This window comes from Amblyraja radiata, chromosome 16, assembly GCF_010909765.2.
Source record: "Amblyraja radiata isolate CabotCenter1 chromosome 16, sAmbRad1.1.pri, whole genome shotgun sequence".
NCBI lineage: Eukaryota > Metazoa > Chordata > Chondrichthyes > Rajiformes > Rajidae > Amblyraja > Amblyraja radiata.
The window spans coordinates 22,637,835-22,665,797 of record NC_045971.1 but is presented as its reverse complement, the minus strand read 5'-3'; the positions used below and the strand labels follow the sequence as shown (position 1 = coordinate 22,665,797).

At 43.4% G+C, this 27,963-nt stretch overlaps 1 protein-coding gene across 1 annotated transcript in view; it reads right to left on the bottom strand.

Moving 5' to 3' along the window:
- ppp1r9b (protein phosphatase 1 regulatory subunit 9B) overlaps positions 1-27,963 on the bottom strand; it is a 203,553-nt gene that overhangs the window by 74,286 nt on the left and 101,304 nt on the right. The window contains exon 3 of the mRNA XM_033035329.1: positions 1,833-1,965. Coding sequence (XP_032891220.1) covers positions 1,833-1,965 — 133 coding nt within the window. The remainder of the gene's footprint in view (positions 1-1,832; positions 1,966-27,963) is intronic.

Here is a 27,963-nt window from a genome sequence, read left to right as displayed (position 1 = left end):
GTACGCGTGTGTGTGTGTGCAATATACTGAACTCATTTTCATTTATTATATTGTTCACAAAGTGCTATGTTTACATATTCTTTTGCGTTGCTGCAAATGAGAATTTCATAGTTCGGTTTGGGACATATGACAATCCAAAATTGACTGGGCAATTCCTCTTTCAAATTTCCTTGACACTGCATCTTTTGTGACCCAGCAGGCTTTCCATTGTATTGAGCTCTTGGTCCCTTTCATATGCTTCTTTTTTTCTACTTTATCAGACACATATGTTCCTCAACTTTCATCAGACTGAAAAAGGGTCTCGAACAAAAATGTTGTCTGTCCGTTTCCCTCCAATAAACAATAAACCGCAGATGCTGGTTTACAAAATAAGACAAAAAGTGCTGGATTAACTCAGCAGGTCAGGCACTTCTCTGGAGAACTTGGAGAGGTGACGTTTTCAGTCGGGACCTTCCTTTGGACTGAATTAGGGTCCTGAGACAAAACATCACCTACCCATGTTCTTCCTTCACTCAAGTCTCCCATTCCTTCTCTCCAGAGATGCTGCATGTCCCGTTGAGTTACACCAGCATTTTGTGTCTACCTTCGATCTAACCCAGCATCTGCAGTTCTTTCCTACTACAGCTATGAATACTGATTTCTCTAACTTTCTCTAACAATGACAAATCTAACTTAATTTGTCCTCGTTATCTGTTTATCATTCCCCAGTCTCTTTCTTCTTAGTCTCCCACTGCATTCCTTCTCTCACTATCCTTCCCACCCAAGTCGCACCAGCTTCTCGTTCTCACTTAGCAAACTGCTAACAATGGCCTGTTCCCTTAATCATCGTTACTTTTTTGCATATCTTTCATTCATTTGTTCTATATCTCTCTACATCACTGTCTATCTTTCTTGTTTCTCTTTCCCCTGACTAGTCTGAATAAGGCTCTCTGCCTGAGAGGTCACCCATTCCTTCTCTCCAGAGATGCTGCTTGTCCTGCTGAGTTACTCCAGCATTTTGTGTCTATCTTCGGTTTAAACCAGCATCTGCAGTTCCTTCTTACACGTCTCCAGAGATGCTGCCTGACTACTCCGGCATTTTGTATCTTCCCTCCACAGATGATGCCTGATCTGCTGAGTTCCTCCATCACGTTGTGTTTTGTTCAAGATTCCAGCATCTCCAGTATTTTGTATCTCCTCCCTGCATGGACACTGGTTCCAACTGAGTTAAATGCCACTCATGTTACCTGTACAGTTCTGAGCTGCAGCAGAATAGTCCCAATACCCTAAGGATCTAAAAGCTTCCCTCCTTCAGCAACTCTGCAGCCATGTATTTGTTTCCAATATCTTCCTACTTCTGTGTTCACTGATAGGTAGCAATGCAGAGATAACTACCTTTCAAGTCTTTTCCTTCATCCCCTCCTTATCTCCATTCCATCTGCCTGCAGGATGTCACCCTTCTTCCTACCTATCTCAGCGACACAATCTTTGGCTCTTCACCCCTCCATCTCGGAATGTTTTCCAATTGCCCTACAACATTCGTGATGCTAGAATCAGGTACAGTGTGGGTACAGAAATGCTTACTGTAGTTTAGCTTATTAATTATTGTCATGCAGATACAAGACAGTGAAAAGCTTGTTTTGCATGTTATCCAGTCGACTCATACCGTGCTTTAGTACAATCATACACAAGTAAATGAGAGACGTGGACCTGTGGGATTATGCATCAATGCTACAGCATAATCACCACATACCAAAATCAGTGGATTTGGAGCATTTTGATCAATCTAAATACTTCTTAATTTCAAACGGTACACAAAATCTGTAATTTGCTCAGAGTCTTGTCATAAATACCCTTCTCAAGTTCCACGGGAAAGAGATCCAGTCTTTCCACTCTTTTTTCCAACTCATACTCTGCTGATGCTGCCATGGGATCCACGTCATCATTGCGTCTGTCATAGTCTTCATTGGAGTAGGTGGTGAACACCTGCCAAAAGTAAGCAGGAACACTTTAGTCTTAAACCAGGTGCTCGGTGCATAAACCTTTCAAATCATCAATGTTCCAGCAACAAGCCGCACCTTGACTTATCTAACTGCATAGATGGGAAGGAATGCTAGCAGATTCTGCCACAGTTTAAAGATCCTCTGATCTCGGTGTCTCACTTCAAGTCAGGATGTTACACAGACTGAAAATGGCTTGTAAAATGTGCCGAAAATCAGTCAAGAGCTATTTTCCAACCAGAATAACATAGATGCCAGCGCTTGCTTTTGTTTTGGAAGGACCAAGGGGAATGTTTCCTCCGCGTGACGGATTTTGCAAGATCACAAACGCATTTAGAAAGAAAGAATGGCACAAAAACAAATGGCGGAAACATTCAGTAAGTCAGGCCTCATTTATGGAGAGAGACACAGTATAAATGTTTCAGATTCAATGACCTTCTATCAGAATGAATGCAGGTCTCACTGCTGAGCGTGATCAAAAGCTTTGACTAGGTAGAACTTGATTCCTCCAAACCTTCTCAATCAGAAATGATGAGACCATGGCTGAGCCAAGACCGAGTCATAATTCATTTTAATATTTCCCTAAAATGGACTTTAAATTCCAATTGCTCATTCCATCTTCCACTACATCAGTGGCACAACGGTAGAGTTGCTGCCTTACGGCGCCAGAAACCCAAATTTGATCCTGACTACTGGTACTCTCTGTACAGTTTGCATGTTCTCTGCGTGACTGCGTGGGTTTCCTCCGGGTGCTCCAGTTTCCTCCCACACACCAAAAACATACAGGTTTATAGGTTGATTGGCTTCCATAAATTGTCCCTAGTGTGTAGGATAAACCTAGTGTGTGGGTGATCGCTGGTCGGCACAATCTCAGTGGGCCGATGGGCTTGTTTCCACACCGTATCTCTAAACCAAACTTAGCTAAAACTACATCAATCAGAAATCCATAATTTTTTTATTCTAATTAAAAAATTGAAAATCGTTTTACTGAAACGGTCACAGGGTAAATTATTGCCCTCCAAGGTCAAACACCACTGAAGCAAACAACATCCTGGGATGTATTCTCAGTTATAAAATATACAATTTACAGAAGCCAATTAACCTAAAAACCTGTACATCTTTGGGTGTGAGAGGAAGCTGGAGCACCCGGAGAAAACTCCTGCAATCATAGGGAGAACATACAAACTTCGTACAGACAAAGGAGATTGTGATTGACTTCAGGAAGTGAAGCAGTACACACACTCGGGTATACAATGATAAAGTAGAGATGGTCGAAAGCTTCAAGGTCCTGGTAATAAATATGATCAGCAATTTGTCCTAGACCAGTCACATCAAAGCTATGGCCAAGAAATTATACCAATGCCTCTACTTCCTTAGAAGGCTTAGGATGTTCAGCATGTCCCCAACAACACGTTGCCAGCTTCTACAGATGTCCCCAGTAAACATTTAATTGGGGTGTATCACAGCATAGTTTGGGAACAGCTCCATCCAAGACGGCAAGAAATTGTGGAGAGTTGTGGATGTAGCCCAGACTATTACGCAAATCAACCTCCCTTCCATTGACTCCATCTAAGCTGCCTTGGCAAGGCCACCAGTGTAATCAAGGACCAGACTCGCCCTGGTCACTCCCTCTCCTCTCCTCTCCCATCAGGCAAGAGGTATAGAAGTGTGAAAAGTCATACCTCCAGATTCAGGGCCAGTTTCTCCCAGCTGTTATCAGGCAACTGAACAGCCCTCCCATCAGCTAGAGTGCTGTCCTGACCCATTTACCTCATTGGAGACATTTGAAGTATCTTTAATGAGACTTTATCTTGCACTAATCGTTGCACCCTTTATTCTTTATCTGTACACTGTGGGACGATTTGATTGTAATCATGTGTAGTCTTTTCTTCGACTGAATAACATGCAATCAAAATCTTTTCATTGTACCTCGGTACACATGACAATAATAAACTAAACTAAACTGGATTCAAGGGTATTAACTGTAAGGAGAGATTGGACAAAGTTAGATTTTTTTTCTTCTGGAGTGCCGGAAGAATTGAGAGGATGTGTGGGGACACAGAGCCATAGATGCCAGGAACTGAGTTGGTGATGGTGGGGGCAGATATTATAGTGGCATTTAAGAGGCATTTAGATAGGCACACGGATTTGAGAGAAGGTAGGATATGGATCATGTCCCGACAGATGAGATTAGTTTATCTTGGCAACATTTTCGGCATGGACATTGTGGGCTGAAGGACCCCTTCCTGTGGAGTACTCTTTGTACGTTCTGTGCAGCACTGTGCCGACATCTTCAGTAATAGCTGCAGTAATGATATTTGTATCATATGATCTATAACAAAGAGGCAGACACAAGAATGTGAACGGAACAACTGCTGTTCCTGATCAATTTACTTGGTGTCTAAATACAGCAACATCTTATTTAAACTGAAAATCTTTTCTGGGTGAGGATATTTGTTTCTTTGAGGTAGCATCTACATGACGGCTAAAGTGGGGGATACATCCTTTGCTCATAATATCTGTATTCTCCTTTGCACTGTTGCAAAATGCTTCATGGTTGTCACGGCGAGGCAGTTACCAAGGTTACGTCTCCAGAGAGGGCAATGGACCATTTGAAAAACTGCCAGTCTCTGTTTGGTGAACTCTTGATGCTAACGATGTATGAAACTAAGGCTGAAGGACAGAGAGAATTGAAGAGAACAGAGTGATAGAATGCAAGGTGTGTTTTATGCTGGTATGAAAAAGCAAGAGGAGACTACACCGATCCTGGCTCATTCCATCTGAGATGCAATCAAACAAGGACTCCCGCAGTCATTATCTGTCAATGGATCGGAATGTTTCATGACCAGTATCAAGCTTGAAAGTCAAATATTTTCACAAAGAATAAGGCCACTACAGTTTAAGTTTAGAGATACTGCATAAAAATAGGCTCTTCGGCCCATGTGGACCATCGATCACCCGTTCACTCCAGGGCTATGTTATCCCACTTTCGCATCCACTCTCTACGCACACTAGGGGTACTTTACAGGCGTCAATTAACCTACAAACCCACATGTCGTTGGGCTATGGGAGAAAACCGGAGCACCCGGAACAAAACCCGCATGGTCAGACTACTTACTCATACCATTTTACACATTTCAATCGGAAGATACAAAAGCTTGGAATCAAGTACCACAAGTCCAGAACAACCTCTTCTCCGCTGTTATTAGTCTCTTCAATGGACCCTCTCATGAGCAAAGGATGTATCCCCCATCTGCCAATTTATCTTATAGTGGTGTCTATAATTTCTCTGTGACTGTAACATTATATTCAGCACTCTCATTCCTTCCCCCTTTTGCACTGCCAGCTGTACTCATTTACGGTTTGATTGTTATTCAGCTTAGTTTAGTTTAGAGATACAACGTGGAAACAGGCCCTCCGGCCCACCGAGTCCACACTGTCAAGCGATCCTCGCGCACTAACACTATCTTGCACATACTAGGGATAATTTGCAATTCACAGAAGCCAATTAACCTAGAAACCTCGTTTAAGAAGGAACTGCAGGTGCTGGAAAATCAAAGGTAGACAGAAACTCCGCGGGTGATGCAGCAACTATGGAGCTCCATCGATGCTGCCTCACCCGCTGAGTAACCTAGAAACCTGTACGTTTTTGGAGTGTGGGAGGAAACTGAAGATCTTGGAGAAATCCCACGTGGTCAAGGGCAGAACATACAAACTCCGTACAGACAGCACCGGTAGTCAGGATTAAACCCGGTCTCAGGTGCTGCAAGCACTGTAAGGCAACAAAAGAGGCCACCACTGTTCTGTACTTCAGTGTTTACCACCTGGTCAGTCCAACCTCTCTTCATAAACATTCTATCATTCAGTTCAATAAAACCTTCTCCGAATTGATTTCATCACATTCACATCCTTCCTTAATTAAGGAGACCAATAGTCCACATGGGGTATTCCAGGTTTGGACTCACCAATATCCTCCTATTATAATGTAAAGCATCACAATAATCACAAAGTATTGGATTTGCAACTGGAAAAGTCGGGTGGCACAGCGGCGCAGCTTGTAACGCCACTGCCACACAGCGCCAGAAATGCGGGTTCAATCCTGACCTTGGGTGCTGTCTGTGTAGTTTGCACGTTTTTTCGCGTGGCCACGTGGGTTTCCTCTGGGTGCTCTGATTTCCCCCAACATGCCCAAAGAAGTGCGGGTTGGTCAGTTAATGGGCCTCTGTAAATTGCTCCTTGTGTGGTAAAATATGTGGGGAATCTATGGCAATATGGAGTAAAGTTGGATTAGATCAGCGTAGGATTTGTGTAAATGTATGATTAATGGTCAGCGCTGACTCGGTGGGACAAAAGGCTTGTTCCCATGCTGTATCTCTCTATCTAATCAATTTCTCATGAATCAATGCAGTTTTGAACATAGATGCTGCACTTCACGCTGGTTTAATAAAAAGCTTCAAAATGTCTCCTCTACCCCAACATCAAATTGTCCTCATACTCAGTGATCCAAAAATTGAGGGCTCATAAAGATCTTTGAAGAAAGCCGGGTGCAGAATCTGGGCTTCAGTGTGGTGAGTAGCTCTGTAGCTCCCCATTGGAAATACACGTTTGTTCAATTTATACCATGATGAACGGCAATTTCCTATCATTGTGACTGACTGTTCAACTGAACTAACTGAGATAACTGGCAAGACTTGCTTCCCACGTTAAGCGTGTAAAAAGGAATAATAACTGTGATTAACTTGACAACGTGCTGCTGATGCTAGCTAGCTGTGAAAAAGCTGAAACAGAGGAGACAACATTAATCTGCAGTAGAGGTGAAAACTGGGGCTGAATTCACTGGAAAGGCTTGGATGTGCGCGCTCAGTTCACCACTCATTTTATACCATTACCTATCCATGTTCTCCAGGGATGCTGCCTGACCTGCTGAGTTACTCCAGCACTTTGTGTCCTTTTGACCATTACCAAAGGTGGGTTTTACCTCATCACTATCTATTAAATCTCTATTCCATTTGGAAATCTATCAGTATTTCTAAACAATGCTGACAACTATATTCTGCACTCTGATGCAAATCACAAATGCTGGAGTAACTCAACAGGTCAAGCAGCATCTGTGGACTGAATGAAAGGGCGATTTTTTAGGGTCTGCACCCTTCTTCAGGCTCAACCCTCCCCGTCTGCTCTCTGGTATTTTTCTCTTTGCTCGACCTGTTGTACTTATGTATGGCGTGATTGTGTTCAGGTACAGGCACCTAGCATTTTACGCAGAGGTTACCTTCATGAAAAGCAGCACGCAATTCAAAAACACGTATTTTAAATGTATAAATTTAAACGTGTAAATTTGAGCGCATTATTTTAAAAATACAGCTCATAAATTAGGCTTTGGTATTAATTAAACGTGCTTTTTTTTCAAAAACACTTAAATCAAACACGTGTAAAATGCAAAGTGCCGGAATTTAAACTAAAGCTATTTTAAACTGAAGTAGCTTAGTTTAATTTAAACTGTACTGAGTTTTTTGTTTGAGTGCTATCCATTCGTAACTTTTCACTCAATCATGCGATGGCAATAAACCAATGGTAATATTTTTATGGTAATATTATTTGAAACCATGAATTTGCACAAGAACTAAAATAGGGTTTAAAATGAGATGGTAATCTTGCCAATCTATTCTCATTGCATCATGCAACTTTGCATTCAGCTGAGCTTTTCCTGATAATACCATCTCTCCTTCATCAATGATGTTAAACCATCGCTCTTCCAGACTCCTCACCACCAGGGAAGTCTGGATGGTCTGGCTGTGTCTTTACTTGCCATTGGTAATTAGAAAAATGTACATCTGAAACTCCAACAAGTGTATTGTTAATCACGAACGATGCCGTGCGAAAATTGACACAGAATGCTGGAGTAACTCAGACAGCATCCCTGGAGAACATGGATAGGTGATATTTGGGGTTGGGATCCTTCAACTGGCATCTGCAGTTCCTTGTTTCTCTGCGACCCAGAGTATTGGACCAGTCTGCACAATTACAATGGGAAGCTCTCAATTCAAGGTGGAATATCTTTGCCATTCAATCTACTTTTAGCAGTGCACACATCTCCCAGTCAGATCACACACATGCTTAACAATACCGTCTCTATAGAACCCTATTTTAACGCGATTGCAAAAGAAGCAAAATATGTTACAATCAACTTTTGATTCAACCTTTGAATGCTTTTCTAGATTGCCCATGTGGTATGTGGCTTTTAACACAGAGGGTGGGATAGAGAGGGTGGCCACTCTAATTTTTTTCCGACTCTTTATTCATTGTGGTTGTGAGATAAATTGTTAATAGTCTTGAAATGTTAGTCTATGTCAAAGACATTAATTGGCATTCAAAATCATTTATCACCATTTAAAGCTAACTACAGTCAAGCATTTCAGTGCAGGGCTCGAAACTATTTCTTACAGCAACTGGCTTCCAAGCAATTATCAAGAGAAGCAATCAGTAGAAGCTTATCTCCTCAGCATGGTTTTTTCAAGACTCCAAACGCTCATAAAATTAGCACATGTTGCTGGAGACATTAGAGCATTCACAATCTTCACATCATTAACACCCCGTGATGAACTTCCGACACGTATCTGCGTTGTAATAGTTTTGTGTCGGAAGTGGGGCTACCGAGACTGGCGTTCAAATAGCCTCTTCTAATTCAACGCTTTTTGTATCTTCTCCTTGTTACCAGTCCATACCAGTGTGTAGGAAGGAACTGCAGATGCTGGTCTACACGAAGATTGACACAAAAAGCTGGAGTAACTCAGCGGGACAGGCAGCATCTCTGGAGAGAAGGAATGGAAGACGTTTCGGGTCGAGACCCTTCTTCAGACTGAGAGTCAGGGGAGAGGGAGTCTAGAGATATTCAATTCAATTCAACTTTAATGTCATTGCACAAATACTGAGTATGGGTACAACGAAATGCAGTTTTGCGTCAGTCCGTAGTAGTAGTGCATATAGAAATTTAAAAAAAAGAGGGTAAGGTGTGAGGTGTGAAAAAAAAAAGAGGGTAAGGTGTGAAAATGACAGATCAAAGCAGATGGTGATAAGGCAATGTAGAATGGTTCATTGTTAGCTATGGGGAAGATTATATTATGTTACATAGGGATTACCCAATTGCCAAGATGCAACTGGCCTGGCTCTTTAAAACAAAAGCCAATCCATAGGTCAAATGATAAAACAATTTATTCTTGAAACGAAGAACTGCAGATGCTGGTTTATGCCAAAGATAGCCAGAAAGTGCTGGAGTACTTCAGCGGATCAGGTAGCATCTCAGATGAAAGAGGATGGGTGACATTTCAAATTGGGACCCTTCTTCAGACCTTTTCTCCTTAAGAAGGCTCCTGACCCGAAACATCACCCATCCTTTTACCACAATAATTTCTTTGGATTCTTTTGCACCTCAACAATATTGCAAGACCCCCCACTCCTGCTTCAGTTTAAATCCCGACAAATTCTTCTTTCACACCTTCATGACCTCAAATTACAGCAACATCAGTCCCTGTCCAGCCTCTGTGTTGTATCGAGGTAAACCAGAGGTCATCGAGAAGGGTCTCGACCCGAAACGTCGCCCATTCCTTCTCTCCAGAGATTCTGCCTCACCCGCTGAGTTACTCCAGCATTTTGTGTCCACCTTCGATTTAAACCAACATATGCAGTTCTTTCTTACGCAAGGTGACGTATGGGATGCACTCCGGCCTCCAACAAGCCATCTCTCCGGGGGGCACCCAAGCACAAACAGGGGCAGGCAGTCAGCTCAGATGGATTCCCTGACATCTCCCTGCCTGGACTTGTGAATGGCTCCCTGAACAAGCCCATGAGCAGACCCATCAACTCGGTCCCAGTTACGCGTTATATTAATGTCAAGAATTCATGCAAGTCCACACCGACCATTGATCACCCGTTCACACTAGTTCAATGTTATCCCACTTTCGCATCCACTCCCCACAAACTAGGATCAATTTACAGAGGCCAATCAACCTACAACCTCACACATCTTTGGGATGTGGGAGGTAATTATGGTCATGAATGGCTGGCAAATTAAGGAAGTGGATGCAACATATTGAGTGGCATAGCTGATGGAGCTGCTGGTCGCAAAGCCAGACATCTGGGTTCGATCCTGACCTTGGATGGTCTCTGTGTGGAGTTTGCAAGTTCTCCTTGTGACTGCATGGGTTTCTTCTGGGTGCTCCGGTATCCTCCCATAGCCCAAAGATGTGCGGGTTGGTAGGTTAATTGGCCCTCTGTATATTGCCCCTCATGTGTATGGAGTGGATAAAAAATGTGATAACATAGAACTAGGGTGAAGAAGTAATCGATGGTCAGCATGGACTCGGTGGGCCGAATTCCATGCTGTATTTATCAATCAATTGCTTTAAAGAGCAGACTTTTTCTCTCTATTGGTAAGTGGTTATGTAGAGACCAAGGTTTTCAATTGCGAAGAATGAATTAGATCATCAAATCCAGTTCATCGCAGAGCTGCTTCATGGGTTGTCCTTAACCCTTCCATGTGGGAGGGAAACTGGGCAGGATTAATGTCAAACCACTTCGATTTATCTCCTCCCAATCGTTACATTGTGGGGTGCCAAATTAACTCAGTCTAACAAAGAAAGACAGGCCTGGGCATGCGGTACAAGTCAAGTCAAGAGTCAAGAGAGTGTTGGCTTTCCCCAAGACGGCATCAATCCATCACACAGAGCAGTTTCTGAATGTAACTAAACTTGTTTATAAACCACAAGAAGGAAATGTTCTGGGGGATAAATACCATTCCAAACCCTCTACCCCTGACACTGGCCAGGAATCAAACATCGGTCTCATTGGTACAAAAAACAATGGCTGAAGATAAGCCCCCTTTTAAGAGCCTTTTATAATAATCACGTAGACGCAAGGAAAGCGTAGGTGTGAACTGAACGCCAATTTGTAGTGACGTGCGGAAAAAAACACCATGAAATTGTTTCATTTGGTGCATTTAATTTTCATGGCTTATGATTACTGACACAATCACCAAGGCCCAGGTGCTTTTTTTTCTTTGGCAGCATAAGCTGTGTTATTGATGGTATGTATCAACTTTGGGCACAATTTCATTTTTGTGTGATTTTAATGATGCGTGAATTTGCTAAGTTTAAAATAAAATCCCTTTTGTGTTTGCTCGGCAATTGTACTCACCATAATTCTGTATTAACTTCCTCCACAGCTCCATGGGACTTGTTTTTATAATGAATCAACTATTCACTGCACAGAAATGCTTCATTGTGAATATCTTTCCCTGTACCCCGTATATTAATGGTGCATTTTTCTAAGGCAATTATAATTTATTTCAGACTCTTAAAATCAATTAGCTTAATTCTGAAACTTCAGTCTGCAAGGTAGAGTCTGCTCACTTCATCCTCTCTGCAGATATTTAGGAGCATTTCCCGGGATTGGAACAGTTTGTTTACCTCTTAATCCTATGATCAAGAGCGTTTGAAGACACTGGGCCTGTACTCTATGGACTGTAAAAGGATGAGTGAAGACCTCATTGAAACCTACCGAATAGTGAAAGTCCTGGATAGAGTGGATGTGATGTTTCCACTAGTGGGAGAGCCTAGGGCCAGAGGGAACACTCAGAATAAAAGGACGTATCTTTAGAAAGGAGATGAGGGGAAATTCTTTAGCCAGTGGGTGGTGAATCTGCGGAATCCATTGCCACAGACGACTATAGAGGATTTTAAAGCGGAGATTGTCAGGTGCTTGACTGGTGAGGGTGTCAAAGGTTTTAGGAATAAGGCAGGGAAGTAGGGTTGAGAGGATAAGATAGATCAGCCATCATTGGCTGGCGGAGTAGACTCGAGGGGCTGAATGGCCTAATCCTGTTACTATGAGTTACTTCTCTCCTCCACCACCAAAACCAGCAATCCTGCAGCAGTCTCAATCTTTCTTCATGCACACATATTGACCAAATCACACTTACAGCACGAGAAAGACCAATCTTGCAATTGATCACATGTACAACTTGATGCCATGCACAATCCTGTACTCCACTGACAGGTCAATGCTGGGGTGCAACTTTATCAAGATTATAACGGGTCATCAACCCAATCGAACACTTTTTTCCTCAAACTAAATCATGGTCCTGGAACGGGGCTAATTGTATGGCTCTTTCAAAGGGCTACCAGCTGGTAAATGGGCTGAGTGGCCTCCCTGTGGGCTGAGAGGCTCTCCAAGTTCGCCCCCACAGTTTCAGGGCTTGCATCCACAGGAAATGTGTGGAGGAGTCCGGTACGTTCCTGAGCAGCTGTCATGTGTTTCCTTCCTGGTGGCAGACCAGAAGGAGTGAAAATGGCAGCAGCCCAAGTTACTTCCTTTTCCAATTTCCGCCATCTGCAACCTAATATTGCTGCCAAAAACAAGTTGGGCCAAAGGGCCTGTTTCCACACTGTATGGCTCTATGACAGGGGCTGCCTGTGTGTAATTTACACATTCTACCTACCATGGGTTTCCTCCAGGTCCTCTGGGTTTCTCCCACATCCCAAAGGCGTACAGATTTGCAGGTTAATTGGCCTCTGTGAAATGACTCCTAGTGGATGGGAAAGTGGAATAACATACAACTAGTGTAGGAAAGGGTGATCGATGGTCAGACAGGAGTTGGTGCGCCAAAAAGCCTGTTTCCATGTTTTATCTCTAAACTAAGCAAATTAAAAAAATTAAAAACTACAAACACAATGTTCTAAATGAACTCAGCAGATTAGGCAGCGTCTGTGGAGGGAATGGACAAGCAATGTTTCGGATCTGCTGACTAATTGGAGTAGGGGAAAGAAAGATGGAAAAGAGAAGAGGGATGCAGGGCGACGTCTAGAAAATGATACCTAATGAATACGAGTGAGGGAAGTTTCATCTTTCAACTTGGCACGTTGCATCTGTCTGACTTCAACACATCATTGAGATACACATCACACAAACAAGCCATTCGGCCCAACCAGTCCCTTCTGACATTAAATTCTGGTCTATTGCCAAATCTTTACTGACAACTGATTGTAATGACAGTAAACGCTGGAGATACTCAGTGAGTCAGGCAGCTTCTGTGGAGAAGGAAACAGAATCAACTTCCAATGAGGGCAATCAAACCAAAATACTGACTTTCTCCAAAGATGCTGCCTGACTGGATGATTTTCCTCAGCTGGGAACAATTTACAATTCTTACTAAAGCCATTTAACCTACAAACCAATGAGGGCCTTGTTGTTAAGTGACCAGCCTCATCTTTTAGTTATATTTCCTTGTTCATGACTCTCCCTCTGGTGAAAACATTCCTACATCAACTCTGCCAAGATTGAGCACAATTTCTGGAGTGGTTGGACATAAAACCGCATTTTACTCTAAGGAAACACGGATCTTCATGGGAATTGCTTGAAAATCGTAGCGTTTGAAATTCAGAGCATAATTCATTGGAACAATTTATGTTCAAAAGGAAAACGAAACAACAGGTAACGTTAATCCGTCAATTTATTGCATGTATATCTCCGTTCTAATCATAGGCCAACCCTGAAAAATGCAGCAATGTTCGAGCTCTCAGGGTTCCACTGCTACTGAATGGCCCTGACTACGGGTGCCGTCTGTACGGAGCTTGTACATTCTCCTTTTGACCGTATTGGATTTGCCAGGGAGTTCTGGTTTCATTCCACACTTCAAAGACGTATAGATTTATAGGTTGATTGGCTTCAATAAAAATTGTAAATCGTTCCTTGTGTGTAGGATAGTGCAGTGGGTCGGTGCGGACTCGGTGGGCCGAGGGTCTGGTTTTCGCGCTGTATCTCTGAACAAAACTAATGTTCAGTACTAAACTAAACATACTTTCTTCGCATTCTGCGCCTTGACCAGTAAGCCTGGAACAAGTGGTAGGCCCAGGCATTTCATGCGGATGAGAGACCCAACGGGCAGTGGTCAAGTTGGGGTCTGGAAGGACGTTCAAAGCAGTGGATGACGTGTGGTCATGGATTACAGTGGGTGGGGAGAAGGTGTAAGGGCGGGCCCAAAGGAAAGCAAGCATAGAAACATAGAAACATAGAAATTAGGTGCAGGAGTAGGCCATTCGGCCCTTCGAGCCTGCACCGCCATTCAATATGATCATGGCTGATCATCCAACTCAGTATCCCGTACCTGCCTTCTCTCCATACCCTCTGATCCCCTTAGCCACAAGGGCCACATCTAACTCCCTCTTAAATATAGCCAATGAACTGGCCTCGACTACCCTCTGTGGCAGAGAGTTCCAGAGATTCACCACTCTCTGTGTGAAAAAAGTTCTTCTCATCTCGGTTTTAAATGATTTCCCCCTTATCCTTAAGCTGTGACCCCTTGTCCTGGACTTCCCCAACATCGGGAGCAATCTTCCTGCATCTAGCCTGTCCAACTCCAAGCAATTCAATTACAGTTCTATTTGAGTTGGTGCGTCAAACTGGGAGCTGCTAATGGCCCTCGTTAAATTGAACTGTTGCAGAGAAAGTCATCAAAACCTAATTATTCTCAATGTACCGAATATCAGGGAGGCTCACAATAATGTGGACTAACTTCCCTCGCTACCCTCCAAATATCATTGCATGGGGAGGGACGTCATTAGGTGCATTGCCTGACATGGAAAAGTAATCTACGTTCCATAGGCAGAGGAGATCAGTTTAACTTGGCATCATGTTCGGCACGGTCATTGGGGGCCGAAGGGCCTGTTCCTGTGCTGACCAGTTCTATGTTCCATGAAAACACATCATGTCCAAGTGCAATTCCCTCTTGGAAGCACTGCAAGAACACAAGAAAATGTGATGGTTAATGTAGAACAGCACGGTGGTGCAGCGGTAGGGCTTGGTGGGCCAAAGGGCTTGTTTCAGCGCTGTATCTCTACAGCCTTTCAAGTCTGCCCTACATTCAATATGATCATGGCTGATCTTTTCTGAACTCATATCCTCTTCTGTTCCATCCCTCAATCTATCAAATATTTAGCCAGCTTTACTTTAAATACTTCTACTGATCCAGGTTCCACCACCTAATGAGGCAGTGAATTCCAGAGATTCATCACCCTCTACACGAAGACATTTCATTTTTCTGTTTTAAATAACAAGCCCCTCATCTTGTAATTACGTTCCCGTGTTCAGGACACTCCCACTGGTGAAAACATCCCTACATTAATGCTGCCGAGCCAATGCAGAATTTCTGGAGTACAATTGCATTTCACTCTGAGGAAACAACAATTTTCATGGGAATTGCTCGAAAATCACAGCGTTTAAGTATAATTCATGGTAACAAACGATCCCACTTCATTGCCCTATTGCCACCATCGAAGCAGAAGACTTGCCCTGGATGAGAACTCAAGCTGCACTTAAGCTTCAGACCACACATCTTTCTGCTTAATATATTTATGAATCATTTAAGACTTGTTATGATCTGCCTTGGGCATCATGTGTTGAGAACGTGAATCCTTACATGTGTTATTACAGAATCATGGCAACATGTCAACAACATAACTTCCTTATGCTAAATTTTTCATGTCTTCTGGTTGCTTGCTTTTGCCACTTCCAGTGCAAATCTCCAGAGCTGAACCAAAGTGGCCTTTGAGTAACCTCCTTCCCTGTTCAATCTACAAAAAGGAAATACGTTAGGACAGCCAAACTCAATTTGTTCTCCAACATCAGAGGAAGTCCCACCACTTCTTAGTACTCTACACAAGGTATGCAATGAAATATGTACATGGGAGGAAATATCGCAAAGCTAAACTTAACTAAAACTAAACTAAAGCTAAAGCCACAAATCAAATCAGTAGAACAAAGTGCACCCTTACTTAAACATGTACCTGAAGGAGCAAAGGCTTTTATCAGTTCCTACTCACTTAACCCCAAAGCAGATTGGAAACAAATAAGGTATATCTGAACTAAAGTCACTATATGTAATGAAGGAAATATAGCAGCCAAGTTGACCATTTCAACTTCCCACATCGACTGTGATGTTGACTAGTGAACCTGCCTTTTATCATGTTGAGTGCGGATAAAAACAGGCCAAGACTCCAGGGGCACCCAACCTGGTCTCCTTTGAAACAGCATCGACAGAATCTTTAAGGGCCTGTCTCACTTTCACGACCTAATTCACGACCTCTGCCGAGTTTGCCCTTGACCCATACTCGCAGCATGGTCGTCACGAGGTCGTAGGTAGGACGTAGCAGGCCGCGATGCTAGTCCTAAGTACTCGTGACATCAAGTAGGTCGGGCCGTTTTTCTAGCATAATGAAAAATGTCCACGAGAAAAAAAGGTCGTGAATTAGGTCGTGAAAGTGGGACAGGCCCTTTAGTATGCCCTTGTAAGAGCCAGCAGGGCCCGGGTGTAGCGTCCTGTTTGTAGGACAGCACCTCCAAGAATGCAGCATTACCCAAGAACATCAGTCTAGGTTTTGTGCTCAGGGCTTGAGATGAGGTTGAACCTGCAACCTCTGATTCAGAAAATAGCACAGCCCAACAATGACGGTACCAAACGTGATGCTAATTAGGATAAACTAATCTCATCTGCCTGCACATGATCCACATCGCTGCATTCCCTGCATATCCACGTGCCTATCTAAACGCCTCTTAAACACCACTATTGAATCAGCCTCCACCGCCGCCCATGGTAGCGCATTCCGGGCACCCATGACCCTTTGTATAAAAACTCACATGGTACATCTCGTAAAATTTACCTTAAAGCTTTGCCCTCCAGTCTTTGACATTTCCACCTTGGGAAATAGGATCCAACTGCCTATCAATGCCGCTCAATACTATCAATACTTCTAGAGCATCTCCCCTCAACCTCCGTCGTCCCAGAGAAAACAATTCAAGTCCGTCCAACCTCTCCTTATAGTTAATGCCCTCTAATCCAGGCAGCATTCTGATAAACAACTTTTGCACCCTCTAAAAAGCTTCCACATCCTTCTTGTAATGGGACATTAAGACAAGAGTTTTACCAACAAAGCCACAACTGGCTGGGATATGGACCAACCGCAGGCAAATGGGACTACCTTAGATGGGACATCTTGGTCGGCATGGACGAATTGGGCCAAGGGGCCTTTTTCCATGCTGTATGACCCTATGACTCTTTGACTTTCATCTATTACAAGGGGAATTGAAGATATTCAAGTTTTGTGATGTCCGATGGGGCCTCCTGCAGTATTAAAATGACCCACCAACACAGTTTTGCATCAAGCCATAGCCACAGTGATCGCGGGAGCCACAGATCACTAAGCTAGTTTAGTTTAGTTTAATCTAGTTTAGAGATGCAGTGCGGAAACATGCCCTTCGGCTCGCTGAGTCCGCACCAACTAGCAATCCCTGCACATTAACACTATCCTACACACACTATGGACAATTTATATTTACAACACGCCAATTAACCTGCAAACCTGTACGTCTTTGGAGTGTGGGAGGGAACCGAACTTCTCAGCGCAAACTCACGGAGTCACGGTGAGAACGCACAAACCCCGTACAGACAGCACCCGTGGTCGGGATCGAACCTGGGTCTCTGGCGCTGTAATCGCTGTAAGGCAGCAACTCTACCGCTGCACAAAGATAGATTTCTAGATAGAAGTCTATCCTTGAATTCAGATGTTCCTGTTTATTCTGGGATTTGCTTGTGCTGAACTTTGAAGAAATGTGTTCATAGATGATAACCCGTTCAATCCAATTTCTGTTAGGAGGTCAGGAAAAATCCTGGTGCCTGCTGACAATGTCAAAATACAACCGGGATTCATCACCCTCAAGGTGCATACGTACAGGAGGTACCTTGTGTAGTTTCCCAATGGAAACCTTAAAAGCTCAACTGATTTATTCTAATCCACTTTCTAAGCAAAGAATTCAAGTGCGGGCAAATCCATGTTGTTGAACATATAAGTGGCAGGAGAGGTTTTTTTTTTTTAACAATGACCCACTTAGCACGTTAAAATTAATAATAGGACGAAAGCTAACACATTCAGTAACTTCAGATTGTTTCCTGAGGCAAGGTGGAAATATCTCATTTCTGCGCTTGGTTTGTGAGGGATAATTGCTATCATTGAACTTCAAAGACATTTCACTTCAAATTTTACTTGATTAGATCGAAGCATCACCAAAAATGTGACCGATTTAAGTGCCATGTCCACAACATCTCCACAGGACTTTAGTCCCACACTGAAATCCCAGAAAATTAATTGCAAATAGGTTTTTCACATCTTGTGCAAGTACGTAATTTTGACGAACGTAATTGGTTCTATTCTGCCCTATTTCACCCTGTAAGCATTTTGATTTCAGCTCATTTTAAGCACAAGAGTGATACAATACACTGAAGTGCTATACTTCCAAATTACTAGTGTCATTGTTATGAGATACAAGAGGCAGGAAATGTGACAAGCTGATGGCTGAAAGTCTATCAAGACATAAAAGGGGTCAATTTGTTGATTATGACATTGGCCATCATAAAAGGCATCAAATGATGTTATCAATAATTACCAAATGGGGCTATGACTCTAGTGATAACATAACTCTGTGCAGAAACATGTCTGAGGGAGTGCAGCGTAGGTTTACAAGGTTAATTCCCGGGATGGCGGGACTGTCATATGCTGAGAGAATCGAGCAGCTGGGCTTGTACACTCTGGAGTTTAGAAGGATGAGAGCAGATCTCATTGAAACATATAAGATTGTTCAGGGCTTGGACACGCTAGAGGCAGGAAACATGTTCCCGATGTTGGGAGAGTCCAGAACCAGAGGCCACAGTTTAAGAATAAGGAGTAAGCCATTTAGAACGGAGACTAGGAAACACTTTTTCTCACAGAGTGGTGAGAATGTGGAATTCTCTGCCTCAGAGGGCGGTGGAGGCAGGTTCTCTGGATGCTTTCCAGAGAGAGCTAGATAGGGCTCTTAAAAATAGCGGAGTCAGGGGATATGGGGAGAAGGCAGGAACGGGGTACTGATTGGGGATGATCAGTCATGATCACATTGATTGGCGGTGCTGGCTCGAAGGGCCAAATGGTCTACTCCTGCACCTATTGTCTATTGCAAAGACTACTACATTTCCCATTGTAGCACAGTGGCACAATGGTAAAGTTGCTGCCTTACAGCGCCAGAGACCCAGGTTCAATCCTGCTTACAGATACTGTCTGTACAGAGTTTGTACGTTCTCCCTGTGACCATATAGATTTTCTCTTCATACTCCGATTTCCTTCCACATTCCAAAGACGTGCAAGTTTATAGGTTTTCTGTAAATTGTCCCTTGCGTGTAGGGTAGGACTGGTGCATGGGTGTTTGTTGGTGGTGCGGACTCAGTGAGCCAAAGGGCCTGTTTCCATGCTGTATCTCTGAACTAAACTGGACTAAATTAAATTTCTCCTGAAAGCCCTTGCCAGCTCCTGGCCCACCCCTCCCCTCACCTCTTTATACTGGCTCTATCGGCAATACCAAGGGTGGGGGTGCAGGCAGATACGATTGTTGCATTTAAGAGGCACATGAATATGCAGGGAATGGAGTGATTTGGATCACGTGCTGGCAGATGGGATTAACTTAACTCAGAACATTGTTGGCCAAAGAGCCTATTCCTGTGCTTTGCAATCCTATGTTCTATGTCCTCTCAACTCTTTCGGTCCAGATGAAGGATCTCAACCCAAGATCTCAACTGTCCATTTCCCTCCACAGATGCTGCCTGAGCCACTGAGTTCCTCTCGCAGCTCATTTATTGCTCCAGATTTCAGCAATTTTCAGTGTCTCCAATGAACGCAAGTCATTTCACTTGTACAATTAGAAAGTAGGTTTTAAAGATCAAAACTATCAACAAAATTGTTTTTAATCTTATTCTCAGAGCGAAGATCTTTTATCCTGGATCTCAAACTTCCCACAGGTGATGGCATTAACAGCTGGGTTGGGAAGTAGCTCTCTAAAATGACTGATACCCTTTCTTGTGTTCTTTGGTGACGCAAGGAAAAGGTCGAACTTATCAGTCCCGGACAAAACCACAATGTTGCGTCCTCTTATAGCGCTTTGAAATATTTCACATTTCTCTGTTGAACTTTCTAATTCTGCTTCTATTTCTTATATCTTCCACTTTCAGTGTATGTAAAATACATTTTCAAGTAAAATGCAAACAGTTTTTGTGGTTAAATTTCTTAGCATTCAAATATTTGTTCCATATTTTAACAAATGCATCAGTCGCAGTCTGACAGTGATCGAAGAGGCTACTTACAAAATGTGGAGGAAAGAACTGTAGATGCAAGACACAAAATGTTGGAGTAACTCAGCGGGACAGGCAGTATCTCTGGAGAGAAGGAATGGGTGGCGTTTCGGGTCTGACTGAAGAGGGTCTCGACCCAAAACGTCACCCATGCCTAACCCGCTGAGTTACTCCATCATTTTGTGTCCACCTTCAAGAGGCTCCTGATTTCCCTGGGCTATCTCTGTCTAGCGTGGGATGTAATGAGTTGCTTATCGACACAATCACTGGTTTGGCCGGCCCAGCTCCTTCCAATGTAAGAAATAGATTATTCTCCAAACCACCAGCAAGCATTAACCCTTTTTCTCTCTCTGTGACCATTCATTATGGAACAACTTTACAAATATGGGGGATTCAGAGGGAGTGTACAATGCATCGTTATATATGCATCGAGTATATAGCACTGTCGGCCAGAGATGAATTTCCAGTCGATTCCCATTTTGCTGTAAGGGAGACCAGAGTGGAACAGATACGTCAGAATGCCCATGTCAAGCATAACTAACCCATAATTCAGCTTTGTACTGTGTTCTGAGAAGAACCACCAAATAACACTGCCATTCAAATCTTTCACCTCAGTTCCTCTACCTTGGATTGGTCCCTTAACGTTTAAATGTCTCCCAGTCTCTGTTGAACATACTCAATAACTAGGTCTCCACATTCCTGTATAAATCAATGGTTTACGGCTCCACGACTGAAGGAATTTCTTGTCCTTAGAGATACAGCACGGAAACAGGCTCTTCGGCCCATCGAGTCCATGCCGACCAGCGATCATCCCATACACTATCACTATCCGATACACTAGGGACAATTTGCAATTTACCGAAGCCAATTAATCTACGAACCTGTATATCATTGGAGTGTGGCAGGAAACTAGTGCACCCGGAGATAACCCACGCGGTCACAGGGAAAATGTACAAACTCTGTACAGGCAGCACCCGTAGTCAGGTAGAAGGGTCTCGACTGGAAACGTCACCAATTCCTTCTCTCCAGAGATGCTGCCTGTCCAGCTGAGTTACTCCAGCATTTTGTGTCTATTCAGGATTGAACACGGGTCTGTGGCTCTGTAAGACAGCAACTCTACCGCTGCACCACTGTGCTGCCCCTTATCTCTATCCTGAAGAGCTGGCCCCTTATTTTGATACAGATTGATAAAGTTTCTGTTGAGAATCAGAGAGGAGTCAGTCTCCCTGCAGATTTCTTTAAATCTCAGAGAATGAGATGATCCAACTCTGGTTGAATCTTCATTGATATGAATGAGTAGAGAGCAAATGGTAAAATGTGACTATATTATACAAGTGGGCTGATAAATGAAACCTGTAGCTCAGACACCAGACTACACCTTGATGGCAGAGCAATGGCGAAGCTGGTAGAGCTTCTGCCTCACAGCACCAGGGACCTGGATTCAATCCTGATCTCAGGTGCTGGCTGTGTGGAGTTTGCACCTTCTCCCTGTAGCTGCGTGGGTTTCCTCCCGCATTTCAAAGACGTGCAAGTTTGTAAGCTAACTGGTCTCTGTAATTTGCCCCTAGCGTGTAAGGAGTGGGTGAGGAAGTAAGATAACATAGAAAACTAGTGTGAACGGGTGTTCGATGGTTGAGTAGACTTGGTGTGCCAAATGGCCTGTTTGCCTGCTGTAACTCCAACCAAACTAAACACGAAGCTTTGCCCAATTGACAAAGTAGCAAACATGGGTCTGGGGCAACATTACGGTGCAAATTAACCATACATTGAGTCTATATTGGCTGGTAATATAGTTATAGGATCATTCAGCATAGAAATAGTCTCTTTGGCCCACTCTGTCTCTGTCGACCATCAAGCACCTCTCATCACTAATCTGATTTACCACCACTTGGCCTGTCGGCTACAATGCCTTGGCAATCCAATTGCTCCACCAGCTGTTTCTAAACTGTTGTGAGAGTTCCTGCCTTCATCACCTTTGACGCATTGAGGTCCAAATTGCAACCACCCTGTGAGCCAAACAAATGGAGACACAACGAACTGCAGATGCTGGAATCTTGAGCAAAGCATAAAGCACTGGAGGAACAGAGCGGGTCAGGTGACATCTTTGGAAAGAATGGACAGATAACATTTTGGCATTGGAATTCTTAAAATTCTCTCAGATCTGCTCAAACTCCCTTCCTCCTTGTTTAAACCCATGCCGTCTCTGCCACGAGGAAAATGTTTCTCACCATCTACCTTATCAATGTCTCTCATAATTTTTATACCTCTATCAGGACCCCTCTCAGACTCATCTAGTCCAAGGATGTTGTAAGATGCTCCTTGCTTCTTCCCAACAACCATCAGGCTCTTGAACACTACGCAATATTAACCTCAGCAACTATGAACTTCTATGAACTGTCTTTGGTTGCACAAATTACTTCAGTTTTATTTTGCAGTAGTATTACTGTTATTAATCTATTGATTAAAAAAATTATTGTATATTGCCTGTGCATATTGTATTAATGAGCCTTTAAACTTGCTGCGAGTAAAAATTTCACTGTTCCCTTGTCGGTACATATTGCAGTTAAACACTCTTGACATTTATTTTTATTGGACTAACTTCATTTGATCAAGCTACTTTCATAACTTCATAAGTTCTAAGAGCAGTATTAGGTCATTCGGCCCCATCAAGTCTACGCAACCATTCAATCAAGGTCGATCTATCTTTCCCTCTCAACCCCATTCTCCTGCCTTCTCCCCATAACCCCTGACACACTTACTAATCAAGAATCGGTCAATCTACGCCTTAAAAATATCCATTAACTTGGCCTCCACAGCCGTCTGTGGCAATGAATTTCACAGATTCACTACCCTCTGACTAAAGAAATTCCTCCTCATCTCCTTTCTAAAGACATGTCCTTTTATTCTGAGGCTATATGGTATTGGGGGTAGAGTGCTGACATGGATAGAAAATTGGTTGGCAGACAGGAAACAAAGAGTAGGGATTAACGGGTCCCTTTCAGAATGGCAGGCAGTGACTAGTGGGGTATTGCAAGGCTCAGTGCAATATATTTACAATATATTTACAATATTTACAATATACAGCAATGATTTAGATGAAGGGATTCAAAGTAACATTAGCAAATTTGCAGATGACACAAAGCTGGGTGGCAGTGTGAACTGTGAGGAGGATGCTATTAGAATACAGGGTGACTTGGACAGGTTGGGTGAGTGGGCAGATGAAGTTTAATGTGGATAAATGTGAGGTTATCCACTTTGGTAGCAAAAACAGGAAGTCAGATTATTATCTAATTGGTGTTGAGTTGGGGATAGGGGAAGTACAACGGGATCTGGGGGTCCTTGTTCATCAGTCAATGAAAGTAAGCATGCAGGTACAGCAGGCAGTGAAGAAAGTGAATGGCATGTTGGCCTTCATAACAAAAGGAGTTGAGTATAGGAGCAAAGAAGTCCTTCTGCAATTGTACAGGGCCCTAGTGAGACCACACCTGGAGGATTGTGTGCAGTTTTTGTCTCCTAATTTGAGGAAGGACATTCTTGCTATTGAGGGAATGCAGCGTAGGTTTACAAGGTTAATTCCCGGGATGGCGGGACTGGCTGAGAGAATGGAGCGGCTGGGTTTGTACACTCTGGAGTTTAGAAGGATGGGAGGGGATCTTATTGAAACATATAAAATTATTAAGGGTTTGGAAACGCTAGAGGCAGGAAACGTTCCCGATGTTGGGGGAGTCCAGAACCAGGGGCCACAGTTTAAGATTAAGGGGTAAGCCATTTAGAACAGAGACGAGGAAACACTTTTTCACACAGAGAGTTGCGAGTCTGTGGAATTCTCTGCCTCAGAGTGCGGTGGATGCCGGTTCTCTGGATACTTTCAACAGAGAGCTACATAGGGCTCTTAAAGATAGCGGAATCAGGAGATAAATGGCCAACTCCTGCACCTATTGTCTATTGTCTATAGCCTGATCTTTTTGACTCTCCCACTAGTGGAAACATGCTCTCCACATCCACTCTATCCAGGACTTTCACTGTTCAGTAAGTTACTAGGTAAGTTAATTTACTTGGAAAATGGTTGCCCTTGCAGTTGATTATGTTGCAAGTTGTCAGAAGGTCTTACAATTCAGTGCCCCGATGTTGTAGATCAGGGGTCAGCGTCCTACGGCCACCGGGCCGAATGCGGCCCATAACCCAAAATCATCTGGCCCGCAGGTGAATTTTTTTCCCCGTACATATGCGGCCCGCCATCCGCTCACAGACATGAGTCCTGGCCCCTATGCAGAACAAGGTTGCCGACCCCTATTGTAGATTCCAGCTCCACTTCTATAAAATCTCTGACCCCCCCCCCCCACCTCAGGCAGTGCTTCCCTGTCAGAGGGGCAGTACGGAGGGAGCACTGTGCTGAGAGTGGAGCAGGTGTCAGGGAGTGTCGGGCTCTCAGGCGGATAGCACCTGAACGTTCACTACATTACCACAGGAGCAGGTCTGAGGGAGAGGTGGACTATCAAAGGAGCAGTAACAAGGGAACACTGCACAGCCCGAGGAAGAGCAACACTGTCGGAGGGCCGCCATTGTGAGATCCTTAAGCACCCAATACTGATGGAACATTGATTGCACAGGCAGAGAGGGCGAACTGGTGGATTGCCGTATTATGGATGAAATGGTACATTAAAACATCATCCCCTCTCTCTGCTGGACATAAAGATTTGTGGTGCCATTTCAAAGAGAAGCAGGAGGTTTTCCTTATGCGCTGCCCAATATTTATCCTTCACGAGAGTCTGAAGAAGGGTCTCGACCTGAAACATCACCCATTCCTTCTCGCCAGAAATACTGCCTGACCCGCTGAGTTACTCCAGCATTTTGTGTCTATCTTCGATTTAAACCAGCATCTGCAGTTGTTTCCTACACATTTATCCATCACTCACTGATCCAAAATCAGACATTTGGTTGTGAAGACAGGTTAGAGACGTCCGACCTGACTCACAAGCATGCGTTCGGGAGAGTGCTGGGATGGATTAGCCATGAGGCAACAGTTACATTTCTGAATTGTAAACTGTTCAGGTTTGGATCAGGAACAGAATCCTACCAGAACCTGGGGACATTCAGCACATTACTATTTACAAGAGTTTGCTGTGCACAGGATTTTGTCCAATTCAACAGCAAATGCATTTCAAAACTATTTAATTGGTGCAAAGTATCCTCAAACATCCTTTCAAATGGTTTGAAATTCATTGCATAAATGCAAGTTTTTATTTTTCTTTCTCTCGTGACCATGACTTGAGTAGGGATTTCTGGGGTTTGCTGCACTTTGATTTTTCTGAGAAACGTGTTTTACAAACCTCAGGCAAATTTGACAAGTTTGGCTGATAAGCATATAGCACAAAAATCATGAACAGTCCATTGTATTTTACATAGCACTTAAACATTTTCACAGATGGCAGAGCAGGCTTTGTAACCCAAGTGTCCAGGCAATTAGCTTGTTTTAAGGCTTGTCACACACTTCACTGGATTGTGACCATAACTCAAAACCAAAGCTCAAAATGCTGGGGGAGCTCAGAGGATCAGGGAACAATTGTGGAGGGATTGGATTGTGTGAAAACTGATCAGTCTGAAAAAGATCTCCACCTGAAACGTTGCCTCTCTATTCCTTCCACAGATGCTGCCTGAACAACCATGTTCCTCCAACACTTTGTATTTTGCTCAAGTTTCCAACATAGTTTAGTTTATTGTCACATGTACCAAGGTACAGTGAAAAACATCTTTGTTGCGTGCTGCCCAGTCAGTGAAGACTATACATGATTACAATCAAGCCGTCCATAGAGTATAGATACAGGATAAAGGGAATAACTTACAGTGCAGGATAAAGTTCAGTAACGTCAGATTAAAGATAGTCCAGGGGTCTCCAATGAGTAGATGGTAAGTCACGACCATCTCCCCAGTTGCTGAGTGGAGGAATATCTGAGTTGGAAGGAATATCTGCAGTTCTTTGTGTCTCCGTAACTTCTGCACAACTTGGAGGACTTCTTGGCTCTTCCATGTCATGTAAATGCAAATTCATCCATTTCACGCCTGTCATTTATGCTTTCCTTGCTTTCTTTATTCTTTGTTCAGGTGATTATGAAGCACGGGATTGGTCAAACATACTGAATATTTATCTGTGTGCTTAACTTGAAGCAAACGGCATCCCATCCACCACCCTACGCATTCATCCTCTCCGCCATCAATGCACATTGGCTGCAGTGCATGCTGGGTACAACGTGCACGGCAGTGATACAACAGGGCTACTCTTGACAGCATCTCTTCAACCTGTGACCTCTATCACCATGGGCTTGGGAGTGCCACCACCTGCAGGATCCCTTTGCAATCCGAGCACCAACTAATTGGAACTATATGAATACATTTTCATCTTCACTGTGTTTACTCACTGAATTGCCTGCCTGACAGCACATGCACCTGAAGACCAGCAGCAGCTCATAACCCCTTGCTACCTGTTCTCCAGAGCAGCAGAGAATGGGCAATCAATGCCTGCCTTGACAGTGATGACAAGATCCAGGAATAATGTTTTTAAATAATTTATTTAGTCAGAGGGTGGTGAATCTGTGGAATTAATTGCCACAGGTGGCTGTGGAGGCCAATATGTGGATATTTTTAAAGCAGATAATTGGTTCTTGATTAGTAATGGTGTCGAGGGTTATGGGGAGAACGCAGGAGAATGGGGTTGAGGGGAAAGATAGATCAGCCAAGATTGAATGGCAGAGTAGATTTGATGGGCCAAATGGCCACAATTCTGTTCCTATGACTGGAACATATCACAGAGAACATATTGTGTAGGCGTATTATCCCATAAAGAAACATAAACCTCAAGGCAGGATGAATAACTTAACAGGATGTTTAACATTTCATCAACTTACAGCCATTGCTGAGTATTAGTTTGGCAGCCCTGGGCTACTTTTCCTACTCATTGGTGAATTTTTGCCTCTCTCTAACCTTGTCATGAGCCCCAACCCAACTTCCGGCATCAAAACTAAATTCATCCATGTAATTCCAAAGAGGAAGCAAATCAGTGAACTGTGGGAATGTTGGGTGGAGATGAAATATTTTAGTGGAGAGGAAACCACCAAAAGACACATATTTTTCCAGGCTTGTATTGTATTAGTTATAAAGGAATGAAGTGCTATAAGACATAGGAGCAGAATATGCCATTCGCCACATCGAGTCTACTCTGCCATTCAATCAAGGCTGATTTATTTTGTCCTCTCAACCACATTCTCCTGCCTTCTCACTTCCTGATCAAGAACCTATCAATCTCCACATTAAAGATACTCAATGTCTTGGCCTCCACAGCCATCTGTGGCAATGAATTCTACAGATTCACCACCCCCTGACCAAAGTAAGGCATACATGATGTTAGCTTAAATTATGAACTAAATTAAATTATGAAATTCTGCACTCTGCATCTTCCCCTTTATTCTGATCGTACTTGAGTTTGACGATTGTATTTATGTATGATATTATTTGATCAGATTGGATATCATGTAAAACAAAGCTTCTCACTGTACCTCAGTACGTGATAATGATAAACCTAACCTTCCCATCGACCACTTTAAACATTAATTCCCTCTGTCATCGTTGCACAGTGGCTGCAGTGTGTGCTGTTTACGAAGTATTAATGATGTGGGGTTTTCCACATGTACCTGTGGAGGCAGATTCAATATGTTTATCTCACAGTCAAGGCAGCACAGTTCTCTCTGGCCTGCAGTCAGTGTGGGCTGAGAGTGAAGGCATTCAAAG